Source organism: Callithrix jacchus, chromosome 20 (assembly GCF_049354715.1).
Source record: "Callithrix jacchus isolate 240 chromosome 20, calJac240_pri, whole genome shotgun sequence".
Taxonomy (NCBI): Eukaryota; Metazoa; Chordata; class Mammalia; order Primates; family Cebidae; genus Callithrix; species Callithrix jacchus.
Genome location: NC_133521.1, coordinates 5,866,274 through 5,879,469, shown reverse-complemented (window position 1 = coordinate 5,879,469; position 13,196 = coordinate 5,866,274). Strand labels below are relative to the sequence as shown.

At 48.1% G+C, this 13,196-nt stretch overlaps 1 protein-coding gene across 1 annotated transcript in view; it reads left to right on the top strand.

Moving 5' to 3' along the window:
• ABCC11 (ATP binding cassette subfamily C member 11) overlaps positions 1-13,196 on the top strand; it is a 74,727-nt gene that overhangs the window by 56,387 nt on the left and 5,144 nt on the right. The window contains exons 21-26 of the mRNA XM_017966830.4: positions 186-412; positions 523-660; positions 3,388-3,574; positions 7,475-7,564; positions 9,024-9,213; positions 10,620-10,779. Of these exons, the coding sequence (XP_017822319.3) occupies positions 186-412; positions 523-660; positions 3,388-3,574; positions 7,475-7,564; positions 9,024-9,213; positions 10,620-10,779 (992 nt within the window). The remainder of the gene's footprint in view (positions 1-185; positions 413-522; positions 661-3,387; positions 3,575-7,474; positions 7,565-9,023; positions 9,214-10,619; positions 10,780-13,196) is intronic.

Below are 13,196 nucleotides of genomic sequence, written 5' to 3'. Positions count from 1 at the left end.
GAGCCCAGCAGATGGACTGCAGAGCCCATCCATGCTTTTAAATTATTGCTCTACACTGCCTGCCCTGGAGACCCCTGGGATTGCATCCTGTGGCTCTTCAGAGTCTAGGGTAACAGGCATCTTCATCCAATCTTGAGGAGGGCCTGCAGCTCCTCTCATGGTCCACGTTTATTTTGTCCCTGCAGGTTTTCCGCTGCCCTATGAGTTTCTTTGACACCACCCCAACAGGCCGGCTCTTGAACTGCTTCGCGGGGGACTTGGATGAGCTGGACCAGCTCTTACCCATTGTGGCAGAGGAGTTCCTGGTCCTGTTCTTGATAGTGACCGCCCTCCTGTTGATTGTCAGTGTGTTGTCTCCGTATATCCTGTTGATGGGAGCCATAATCTTCGTTATTTGCCTCATTTATTATATGTGAGTAGATTCTTTTTGCTTGTGACTTGGGGAGTGAGGCTGGGACCAACCCAGACTAGATGGTCCCAGAGGTGGACAGCCCAGGTCCCTTACCTCCACTGCCCATGCAGGATGTTCAAGAAGGCCATCGGTGTGTTCAAGAGACTGGAGAACTACAGTCGGTCCCCTTTATTCTCCCACATCCTCACTTCTCTGCAAGGCCTGAGCTCCATCCATGTCTATGGAAAAACTAAAGACTTCATCAGCCAGTGAGTCCTTCTGCTGCCATTTGAGAATGATGGAACCGTAGAGGTGGTGGGAGTGGGGAGGGACTAGAACATCTGAAATGGCATCATCTTCAAAAGCATCTGAGAACATATTGTTCTAGGTACTTATTTCTCTGAGCCTCCAGAACCTGCTGAGCCATTATTTCATTTATAAGAATAAAAAATGTAAATGATAGGAAAAATGTTTGTAAACTTTAAAGACCTTGGATATATTGTCTGCATAGGTACATATATGTATACATACTTTCAGTGATAAGGTATACTATCATGCAAACACATCTTGCATTATGTTATTTCTTTAACTTCCAAAGAAATATCTAACTAATAAAATAATGAGGAACAATAGTTTTCTAAATAATAGAACTTTCTTCACTACTCATGCCGTAGATTTGCCTCCTAAATGTTTGTTGAAACAAACAAGCAAACAGGTCCTACGGTTGTTGAGGTTTCATGGTATAGTATGAATTTATCTGTTTTTAGAGATTAATCAGATACGGTCTTCGCCTACAAGAAGTTGAGAGTTTGGTGGAAAAGGGAGGAACAGGCACATGTTTTTGTAATTATACGTGATTGAAGAAGATGGATGGCATAATAGAGGGTCATATAAACTGCCTGAGAGTTCAGAGGGGAAGGAGGTGGCCTGGGGGGATCAGAGAAGGGTTTCAGAAGGAGGTGGCATCTGATCTGGCCTTGAAGCCTGTGTAAGACTTGGGTACACATTTGGGAGATGGTATATGCTCGGTTAGCTGGAATATTGGATGAACTGTGGCACCTACTCCCTCGGTGGCATTACAGACCACTCAAGGTCTGTGCAGACTCTAGGTCTGAGGCGATCTTGGAGCAGTGCATTCGTTCAGCCCACACTGAGAACCCTGCCTCAAGGTATATACCAAGACAAGGGGACAGAGAGAGACTGGAGGGATTGGAGCTGTTGTTGGGGAAGGTCTCAGAGAAAAGGACCCTGGGCATATATCTAAATGAAGTGTGGGTTGAGCTATGGAAATATGTGGGTAGGAGCTCTGCAAGCAGAGGGGACAGTAAATGCAAAGACCGTGAGATGGGAGGGCGTAGGTTTGAAGGATAGCAAGATGGCTTGAAGACAGGGGCCACAGAGTGACTAGGGTCTGTCATGTTAAATCTGGGAAGGCCTCAAGGTAGGGGTGCCTCAATTAGTATAGAAAGGTAAGGTGGACAGAATTTGGAATGTCTTTTTTTAATTGCATTTTAGGTTTTGGGGCACATATGAAGAACATGCAAGATAGTTGCATAGGTACACACATGGCAGTGTGATTTGCTGCCTTCCTCCCCTTCACCTATATCTATCATTTCTCCCCATGCTAACTCTCCCCAACTCTCCACCCCCCACTGTCCCTCCCCTATTCCCCTCAACTGACCCCAGTGTGTAGTGCTCCCCTCCCTGCGTCCATGTGTTCTCATTGTTCAACACCCGCCTATGAGTGAGAACATGCGGTATTTCATTTTCTGTTCTTGTGTCAGTTTGCTGAGAATGATGGTCTCCAGGTTCATCCATGTCCCTACAAAGACATGAACTCATCATTTTTGTTGGCTGCATAATATTCCATGTGATGATAGACTGGACAGGAAAAATGTGCAATGTCTTATGCAGAGGTTCAAAGGGTATGGACAGAGTGAATCAGAAGGGCCACAGTGCCGGGGGAGATAGCCCACTCAGATGCTAAGAGGGTTTTAGTTGACCTGTAAATGAACATTTAATTTCAATAATCAAAGGTTTATTTGAATGTACTTCAGAAAAAATGCAGCTAACACATCAAACCCATTATTTATGTAATTTAAGGTTGTGATTAAAGTTTCTTTTAACGTACATTCTCAAAGTCAGTAAACTAAGAATTTTAATCAAATAACAGTATAGGTTGGGATTGATATGGAAAACTGTGGTGTGGCATGTGAAATTTGGAAATTGGTAGGTCTCTATTGGTTGGAAGTGGCAGAGAAACTAATTCAAACTAGCTTAAAATATGACCTAAATATGGCAAAATAGTAACAATTAGGTAGAGGGTATACAGATGTTCATGGAATCAACTTTTAAATTTCTTGGTACTTTAAAAAATTTTCATTAGAGGGTATACAGATGTGCGTTAAATCAAGCTTTTAATCTCTTGGTACTTACAACAATTTTCATAACAAAAGGCTGGGGGAAGAGGACTTGCTTCAAGTGAGGCTTAATCTAGAGAGTCAGCTAATGTTGCCCTAGTGTCTTGGTTTCACAGCTCTGGCTTCCGTGGTGTTATTTTACCTTCAAGCTCCCAGAGACCCTCTGGCGGCTCCAGGCTCCCCTCTTAGTAGAAGAATGGTAGTTTCAGATCTCCCATCATCCTGCTGAAAGGGACCACTCCCCACACTCACTCACGCGTCCTGGCATTTATTCACTCTCTGTAGTCAATTTAGGGTAACTCACCCATCCCTGAATGAGTCACAAAGGTTGGGCAAAGAGCGTGTGCTAAGGATGGCCTTTACCAGCAGAGCCTACTCCTCAATCTGGGTTAGGAGTCAGGGCAACTCCATGCAAATTCATGGTTGAGAAGGGGGTAGGAAGGAGCTTCCCAGAGAAAAATCAGGGCCTGTTGCTGGGCATGGGGAACTGGATGCTGCAGGAAGCAGCGGCATCTACCCTAGGAAGACCCTGGGTCAGACGAACACATGGTTCTTAGTCTGTGCTTTCCTTCTCAGGTTTAAGAGGCTGACTGATACGCAGAATAACTACCTGCTGTTGTTTCTGTCTTCTGCGCGATGGCTGGCATTGAGGCTGGAGATCATGACCAACCTTGTGACCTTGGCTGTTGCCTTGTTCGTGGCTTTTGGCATTTCCTCCAGCCCCTACCCCTTTAAAGCCATGGCTCTCAGCCTTGTACTGCAGGTGAGGGGGTGACTCTGTGTGGGAACTCTCTGGGCTTTGCTCTTCCTTCACCTGGGGCCCCTGGTCAGACTCAGGGGGTCCTCAAGTATTCGATGACCTCTTACATTCTGGCCTTGATCAGGATAGCAATGATTAGGTACAAAGACAGCAACCAGGAAACCAAGAGGTCAGGGTTCTTGTTCCAGCTCTGCTAACATGCATCTATTTGGACAACTCCTTCCTCTGTCTGGGCCTCGGTTTCCTGGCCCAGACTCTGTCACCTGTGGGCTTCCCTTCACTCCCAGTGTCTTTTGATTTTATTGAATACCTTTGAATACAGACTTCCCAATTCAGAGCTGACCACGAGGAAACAGCAAAGCAGCCAATTTCAGAAGGCCAGCATGTTTCCACGAGGAAACAGCAAAGTAGCCAATTTCAGAAAGCATCATGTTTCCACGAGGAAACAGCAAAGTAGCCAATTTCAGAAGGCCAGCATGTTTCCACAAGGAAACAGCAAAGTAGCCAATTTCAGAAGGCCAGCATGTTTCCACGAGGAAACAGCAAAGTAGCCAATTTCAGAAGGCCATCATGTTTCCACGAGGAAACAGCAAAGTAGCCAATTTCAGAAGCCAACCAACTTACCCAAAGCCACACAGCTAATAATGGGCAAAGCCTGTTTGAACCTAGATATTCCAAACCACATATTCTTAACCACTTTGCTCATCTCATACCAGGTGGTGAGCACTGAATGCCTGGAAGAGAGCACAGCCAGTGCCTGGCATAGCACTAGCTCAATGGAAGCTCCCAGTCAGCCCAGCTATTATTGCACTCCCAGGCATCTGAGGGTGAGGACCGCATAGCTATCTGAATGGCCCATGTGTCTGCAGAAGGCTCTGTCCATACAGGCATGCACATGCATGTACAGGAGTGCGTGTATGTATAGGAGTGCATGTGTGTGCTGGAGTGCACGTGGATGCTGGCCTTCTGAAATTGGCTACTTTGCTGTTTCCTCGTTGGAATATCTAGGTTCAAACAGGCTTTGCCCAGTATTAGCTGTGTGGCTTTGGGTAAGTAGGTTAACCTTTCTGTGCCTGGGATTACTCATCTGTAAAAGGGAGATAATAAAAGCTTCAAAATTATAGACTTATGAGGCTTATGTGTAAATGTGAGACTTAATGCTTGTAAAAACCTAGAATAGTGTCTGGTCTGGAATAAATGCTCAATAAGTATTAGCTATTATTGTTCCTGTCTTACAAATAGTAGAAAACTTAGGGTTTAGAGATTTTAAGTAAGTTGGCCACATTCATATTCCCACAGCCAATAAGAGACAGGTGTGTGCACAGGCTCACATTCTCTCTCTCTGACACACACACACATGCACTGGTGCAGCGTGACCCTCAAACCTCCTGCACTCTCAGGGAGAGGCGCTGCCCCAGTGTCTTAGGGAATTTGGAATCACTAAGGCCCAGAAATCCCTCCTGCTGCTCCTGCAGGACACGGACCAGGAGGGCAATGCTCAAGGTGAAGATTGCCCAGTGCTGGTGCTGCCCTAAGCACAGTCCTTGTAGGGCGCGAGGCAGAGGCTTGTCTCTCCCAGGGTGCACTGTTCACAGCAGGCACTTGCTCCACAGGAAACTCTAACGGGAAGCTCTAATGGGAGACTCTAATGGGAAACTCTGCTTCAAAATGGCCCTGAGGGTCATTCTTTCTTTTCAAGGTCTGCTGTCCTATTTGAGCATCTTATCTTCATCCTGGTAATAACTTCCCAGTTCGCAGTCCCTCAGCACTTTCCAAGCCACCTTCCACACTCCACCAGAGTAATGTTTAATTATAGTTTTCATCATGTCACTGCCTTGTCAGAAACCTTCAGAAGCTCTGTCTCCTGTCTACCACACCTCAGCTGTGGGGTCCTGACCTCGATGGGCTCTCTCTGCTTCAGTCAAGCCAGAACCTCACTGACTTCTGCATGCACTTTTGAGAAAATTACATTTGAGCATTGGAAGGCAGGAATCACAGAGCACATTGCTTTGCAACCCTAAGAGGCTTCTCAGTAAATGCCAGAGATGCATCTGGCTGCAAGCTAACGAACCAACTCAAAATGACCTCAACCATCTGTAAACTTATTCTCTCATGTAACCAGAAGGCTGGGGCAGGGCTATGCTCAGTTGGCTTATTTAATGGCCTAGCACAAACCCTTGATCATTCTATCTTTCTGTGCTGGCATGCACAGCCTGGCTTTGTCTGGAAGTCTGTCTGTACTCATGGTCACAAACTGGCTGCTACAGCCCCAAGCGACACATCCTCACACAATAGCAGTCGAAGGCTGGAGAGGAGATAATTTTTTCCATGTGTTCCCTTTTAAGAGCAAAGAGAAGTTTTCAAGAATGTACCCATCCTATGCCTCGTCATCCTTCAACGGCCAGAATGGCATCATGGGCCCACACCTAAACCAATCTCTAGCACGAGGAGTAGCATTACTGTGATTGGTTTGCATCAAACTAACTTCCCTGAAGCATAAGCCTGCCAGACACCTGAACATGATGCTGGCAAGGCAGCCTGCAGGGTGTGATACACTGGGGGCTGGGAGGAAAAGTGGTCTTCCAACCCACCCCAGCCTTCTTTCCAGACTAAGCACCGTTTCATCATGGCGCCCACCTTCTCTGACTTACAGAGGGCCTCCCCTCCTTCCTACATCCTTTGTTTCAGCCATAGCCAAATGGCTTCTGGGTACCTGGATGTATTCTGCTAATGTGCTGCTTTCAGGGCTTACTTATATAGGCTGTTCCGTTTGGAACACACTTCTCTACTCATGTTTAGCCTGCTCTATCTTTCTTCACCTGAAAAATGTCACTCCAGTGCTGATTTTTCCTGGAATCCCTCCCTGTGCCCTGATCCACGGCTCCTCCTTCCCAGTGGCATTCTAGGGCTTCTCCGTTGTGAAGTGCACCCCTTTGCACTTTATTCTCTGTTGCCTTGTCTGGTTTCCCATCCATCTGGGAGCTCCTCAAGGGCAGGCCTGTGTCTGCTGCGCTTTGGGACATGGATCCTGGTCCAGCACCTGGCACAGAGCCATCCACCAGAGTTTATTGAGTGAATTTGTGATGAACGTGTTACCCAGAACCCGCTGCATGTCCTGTTTGCCTGTTTCTTGGACCAGGATAATGGAGGATATAGACTGGGGCTCCAACCCCAGCTCTGCCCCCAGCTTCTAGATGATTCTGTGGATGTCATTTCTTCTTTTGGAGCCTCAGTTTTCTTATCTTTGGTGCCTCCAATTAATTCCCAAGAGTTCCTAACTCCTTTAGCATGGGTTTCCCCAAAGGCAGGACCTGAGACAGGAACTTGGGTGCAGGCGACTTCTTTGGGAGGTGCTCCCTGGAACCAGGATTAAGGGAGAGGAGAGTGAGACAGGGGAGGAGAAAGTCATCAGGGGAGTGTGACATTGGGGTCCCTGTTCTATGTCACTAGGGCTCAACTGTCCTGGGATCTCCTGATAAGCGTGTGTGGTATTCCCAGGACCATGCTCTCAAAGGCTGGAAGATGGGAGCATTTATCTCTGCCAGCTCTTGTTCCCCATCAGTCAAAGCTTATTCTCAGTAGCCTTACATCTCCTGGGTTTCTGGGATGCCCTCGTGCAGGGCTGGGTGGCTGCTGTGATGTGGGCAGAGGTCTTCAGCAGAAAGGCACACAGAGGGGGAACAGTGTATGGGGAGGTTCTCCCCCAGAACTGCCCATCACAGCTGCAGCTAAACTCAGAAGTGGGCTAAGGGGGCACCAGAGCCTCTGCCCCATTCTTTCTAGGAAAATTATCTTGGTTTCAGGGGTCACTCAGGGGCAATGGTAATCAGGGGTTTTCAGCAGCATTGAGAGCCTGAGCACACCCCAGCAGCCTCTTGACCCCCTGACACTTCTTCCTTCCAGATGGCATCCAACTTCCAGGCCACTTCGCGGATTGGCTCGGAGACAGAGGCACACTTCATGGCTGCAGAGAGGATGCTACAGTACATGAAGGTGGGGTTCAGGTCTGGGTCTGGTGGGGAGAGCCCTGCAAGTTGGGGCATGACTTCAGTGGTGTCTGCAAGCCCCACCAGCCCCAGAGCCCTGAGACTGCCCGGAAGCTCCGGGCTCCTGGCCCTTCCTCCCTGTCTTCCCTGGACTTTCCTTGACCATCTTGCTGAAGCTCTTCCACACCTGTCTGCTCACTTTGTCCACATCCTTCATGGCATTCCTGAGGGGAAGAGGAGATAATCTGCTCCTCTTAGAAATGAGAGGTTTGCCCGGTACAATAATAATGACAATAATCATTGTTCTTATTATTGCTTCTATTTATGTCGTGGTGGTTAAGAGCGCAGTTTCTGTAGCCAGATTTTCTGGGTTCAGTTCTAAGCTTTGCCATTTGAATCATCGGAGTAACTGGGAAACTTATTCAAACTCTCTTTTCCCCATCTCTGAAATGAGAAAGATGATAGCATCACTTCATCGGATGATCACAAGGTTGAAATGATGTAAAACGTAAAGCACGTAGCACACCACCCAGTGCACAGTGAGGCTCCATCGTGTTCTTTATTATTGTGATTGAGTCCTTTCTGCGGGCTAGGCTTGTTGCTAAGCCTTTTATCTAGACTATCTCATGGGATCAGGGAACAATTTTATTAGGTTGATTGAATGAGTATCCACATTTTTCAGATGAGGAAACCAAGGTTGGGCCAGGCAGAGCATTTGCTTAAGACTACACAGGCTGGGGCTGGCAGAGCCATCTGCAAAGCAGGTCTCCTGCCCCGTCACATGAGTGGAAGTCATGCATTGTAGAGCCCTGATTTCCTTCCCGGGGATGCTGCCATGACATGGCACCAGCCCGGAGAGCTGTGGCTTGCAGCCAGGGGGGCAGACCCAACTTCTTCTCCAATGTTTCCGACACACCCAGCTGCACTCAATGCAGAGTGGGCTCAGTGTTAGGCAGATCTGAGTTGAGTTCCAGCCTGAAACTGTGTGGTCTTCAGTAAGTTGTTAAACGTATCTTGAGTAAGTTGTTGATCTTAAGCAAGTTGTTGGATCCTCTATCTCCTCACCTGGGAAATGCCTCTAAAAAGGCCTAATAGGATGAGGTTAGAGATTAAGTTTGCACAGGGGCTCTGAGCTATGAAACCCCCCTAAGGAGCAAGTCTCTGCTGCCTTTACTGTCAATTATCTTAGATTGTGTTTCTTTAAAGTCACACAAAATCAGGAACAGTGCTCTATGTTAATAACAAGGAAATTAGCTATGCAGGTTTCTCACTTTTCTGGGGAAAATTTCGTGTGTTTTAGGGGATGGGAGTGGGGAATGTTCCTCTGATCACACAGCGTGGGGCTCGACCTTGGCCCAGGGCAGGCTGGGGTGGGTCACACCCCCTACAGCGGGAGGCTGGCAGGTCCGCAGGGGATGGGCCGAGATGGATGACTATTGATTTCTTTTTCTTTCTTCAAAAACAAGATGTGTGTCTCGGAGGCTCCTTTACACATGGAAGGCACAAGTTGTCCTCCGGGGTGGCCACAGCATGGAGAAATCACATTCCAGGATTATCACATGAAATACAGAGACAACACACCCATCGTGCTTAATGGTATCAACCTGACCATCCACAGCCATGAAGTGGTGGGCATCGTAGGAAGGACAGGCTCTGGTGAGCTGAGCTTCCGAGGGTAGCATCCCTGGCCCCCTCTTTGCCCTCTGGGCACTAGACCTATTTGGGAGCATACGTTTGCTCAGCAAAACCCAAGGTCCCTGTGGTCACGGGATTCCAATGGAGGAGAGAGATGTTAAATAGACCAGCAAATAAAGACATAGATATGACAGTTGCAGGCTGCAGTGGCTGCCAGGAAGGAAATAAACCAGGTGGTGTTATGCAGAGTGCTAACGGGGCCAGTGCTACCGGGCTGTGGATGCCTGGGCTCTGGTGTTTAAGCTGAGGCATGAAGGGTCTGGGCAGGAGCACTTTGGAGGGGCAGTGCAGGGCCCTGCCAGGGTGAAGAGCAGGAAAGAAAGTCAAATCCGACTCCCCTTTCCTCCCTCCCCATCCCTTTCCTGCACCACTCTCATCAGCCTCTGTCTCCTCCTTCCTCTCCCACTGGGAGATCTGGCCCAAGTCCCCCTCCCTCTGCCTCTTTGCACTGGTCAAAAGACACTGTTCAGACTTAGTTCTTGTCTCCTATCCCCCACCCCTGGGCACCCCAGAGCTGCCTCCTCCAGGCAGCCCCCCTGGGTAATGAGAGCCTTCCTGGTCTCCGTCTCCTTGGCATTCCTGCACTGTCGCTGCAGGGTGAAGAGCTTCCAGATATGTCCTTTTGCGTATTCTTCCCTTGCTATTTTCCACCTGCCTGCTGATTGGTGGAAACCCTGAGAGGGCTGGGATCTGGCAGAGAGAAGCTCTCAGTAGATTCTGACCCTGCTGATGATATTCATTCAGTAGGTATTTACTGAGCACCTACTATGTGCCTGGGAAGCTAAAGGTAAACAGGACACACAGCTTCTACCCCCATAGAGCTTATCTTTGAGAACAGGGTTGAAACCTCCAATGCTTTGGGACCTGGTACGTGACATAGCAGAGTGCCATGGGTCTGGGAATGATGTACGGGGAGTAGGGAGGGCAGGTGGTGACCGCAGAATGCTACTCTGTTTCAACCAAGTGGCTGCGCTCAGTTCTAGCTGAGCTGGGGGGACGATATGGGTCCAGTGTTGCCAGTTCTACTGAGTTTCAAGAGAAACATGCAATTTGAATTGTTATATCTAGAATTTTTTTAAATGCTGGCAAGGAATTTCAAAATAACCATAATGTTGGGTGTATGAAACAAAACATGCCTGTGGGCTGGCTTTGATCCAGGGGTCCCACATATGTCCTCTGGCATAGGCTGTAAGAAGCTGCTCATGGCTCTAGGTACCACCCGGAGCAGAAACGCCAGCCCTCTTCTACCCTCACAGGGCCCACAACGATAAAGAATGGGCCACAGAGGGCAGCAGGCCAGGTGCGATCTCACAGTGTGACCTGTGCCTCTGGTAGTGTAGATGCCCTGCTTGTTTCTTGCCCCACAGGGAAGTCTTCCTTGGGGGTGGCTCTCTTCCGCCTGGTGGAGCCCATGGCAGGCCGGATTCTCATTGATGGCGTGGACATTTGCAGCATTGGCCTGGAGGACTTGCGGTCCAAGCTCTCCGTGATCCCTCAAGAACCGGTGCTGTTCTCAGGGACCATCAGGTGAGTGCTGGACCAGTAGCCAGCTTGTGGAAGGGAGGGGGTCACAAGACGGGGATTCCAGCACTGGGCTGCCTACAGTGAGCTGGTGACCAATGCCCTGATTTCCAGGTCTCCTTGGCTTGCTGGGCCTCTCATGCCTGCCTGGCTTACCTCACTGAAGTACTGTTGAGGATTAAATGAGACCCCAATATATACAAGAGCACTTTGTAAACCATAGTGTTCTACACAAAAACAAGATATTGGAGAGGCTGAGGCAGGAAGATCACTTGAGCCCAGGAGCTCGGCAGTAGTACACTATGATTGTGTCTGTAAATAGCCAGTGCACTCCAACCTTGGCAACACAGCAAGACCCTGACTCTATTCAAAAAACAGAAACAAACCCCTGAGGGGATTGGTCAGATTTCACTACACCATTAAGCATTTGCTCTCAGGCTACCATGATCTTTCTTGTCCAGATGTGACTTATTCTCCTCTCTGTGCACTGGGCAAAGCCCCTGGGGGTGTTTTTAGGAAGTGTGTCTTCAATGGTACACATTCTGGACAGCGGTGAAGTGAGAAAGAGTCCAGGCAGCCCAGTCAGTGAAATAGACAGAACCAGATCTTCCAGCCTCTTCACTACACTTCCTGTGTCCTCAGCAGTCAACTCAGGGACGAAGCTTTATCCAGATTAGGCTTCTACTGAGAGTGCACTTTAGCTGGGAGGGAACATAAAGGTGTGGGGATTGAGGAAGACAGATGCATAAAAAGCAGGCTAGGTCCCCCATGTTGTGTGATATTTAAGGAGAATTCTTAGACCCAGGAGGGTCTTAACTGAGCCCCAGAGCTTCATTCATTCATGAATTTCTTCATTCATCCTTCTGCCCATTTAACTTGCCTTTTCTGAGCTTCTGCCTGGTCTGGACACTCAGCTAGGGACTGGAGCCAGTTTAATGAATGTACATTTCCCCTGTTCCCCCACCAGGAGCTCACAGTGTGGGTGGGGAAGGTGGTTTTGTAGAGGAGTAAGACCCAGTAAGTCACAGTATGAAGAGGTAATTGCTAGATCAGAGATAATGAACAAAGTGCTGAAGGAGCGATCAGCGAGATGAGTCACTGCCTGAGTGAATCCAGAAAGGCTTCCCAGAGGAATGGACATTTGATCAGGGTCTTGAAAGCTAAGTAGGAGCTTGCCTCGCTAAAATAGGAGAGAAAACTCTTTCCAAGGAGAGGGAACAATATGTGTGCAAACACAGGGTTTCAAAATGACTAGGTGGTGAGGCGGGCGTGGTAGTTCATACCTGTAATCCCAGCACTTTGGGAGGCCAAGGCAGGCAGATCACTTGAGGCCAGGAGTTTGAGAACAGCCTGGCCAACAGGGCAAAATCCCGTCTCCATTAAAAATACAAAAATTAGCTGGGCATTGTGGCTCATGCCTGTAATCCCAGCTACTAAGGCCACTGAGGCATGAGAATCGTTTGATCCTGGGAGGCCGAGGTTGCAGTGAGCCGAGATTACACCACTGCACTCCAGCCTGTGCCACTGCAGGAAACTCTCAAAACAAACAAACAGACAAACAAAAAACGGTTATGTTAGGGGAATGATAAGACATTTAGTGATACATTTCTATGTTACAGTAGAATGTGGCCGAATCTACTGTGTGTTGGTATAAAGAGTAGTAAAAATATGAACTTAACATTTATTGAGCATTTACGTGTGCTAACCAAATGCTTTAATATACTGTCTCATTTAACTGCCCCAGCAACCCCGTGAGGCTCTTTCATTATCCCCATTTTACAGATGAAGTCACAGAACTTAGAGAGAAAGAGGACTTGTTGAAGGACACACAAAGAAATGGTGAAGATTACCTATAACCCTAGGTGGGCTAAACCCGTAACTTGCGATACTCCCCCCCACCTCTTGCTACAGGAAGAAATGTGGACTTGAAATCCTACCTTAAGGCTCTATACCTTTGAGCCTCTGACCAAGTCTGAGTGTCTTTGATTCTAGCCTGGCTCTCATACTGGCTCATGGTGTGACCTTGAACAAGCCATTTAAAACTGTTAAGAAAGGAGAATACCCACTCATGGAGGAGAAAACGTCAGATAGCCCATCCACGAATGTGCTTTGGAGATACCAAGTGTTATGCAGATGAGACCTGCCTCTTTAGTACACTTTAGCCCTACACAGAGGATATGCAGGGCATGTGTGGCTCACACAGCTGGGGAAGGGTAAAGCAGAGGTTGACAGCTTTCACTCAGGGCTGCATGCTGCATAGCAGAGAAGTGTCTATCGCGCTGCTTGTTCCAAATGCAAGTGTAAAGCTTACTGGGTGTAAAGTCCAGGTCGATCCCCTCTCTTGTATCAGTTACCAGGATGTTAGAATTCTTTTCACTGCAAGAAACAGAAAAGCCAGCCCCCTGACAATGAACTACCACTTC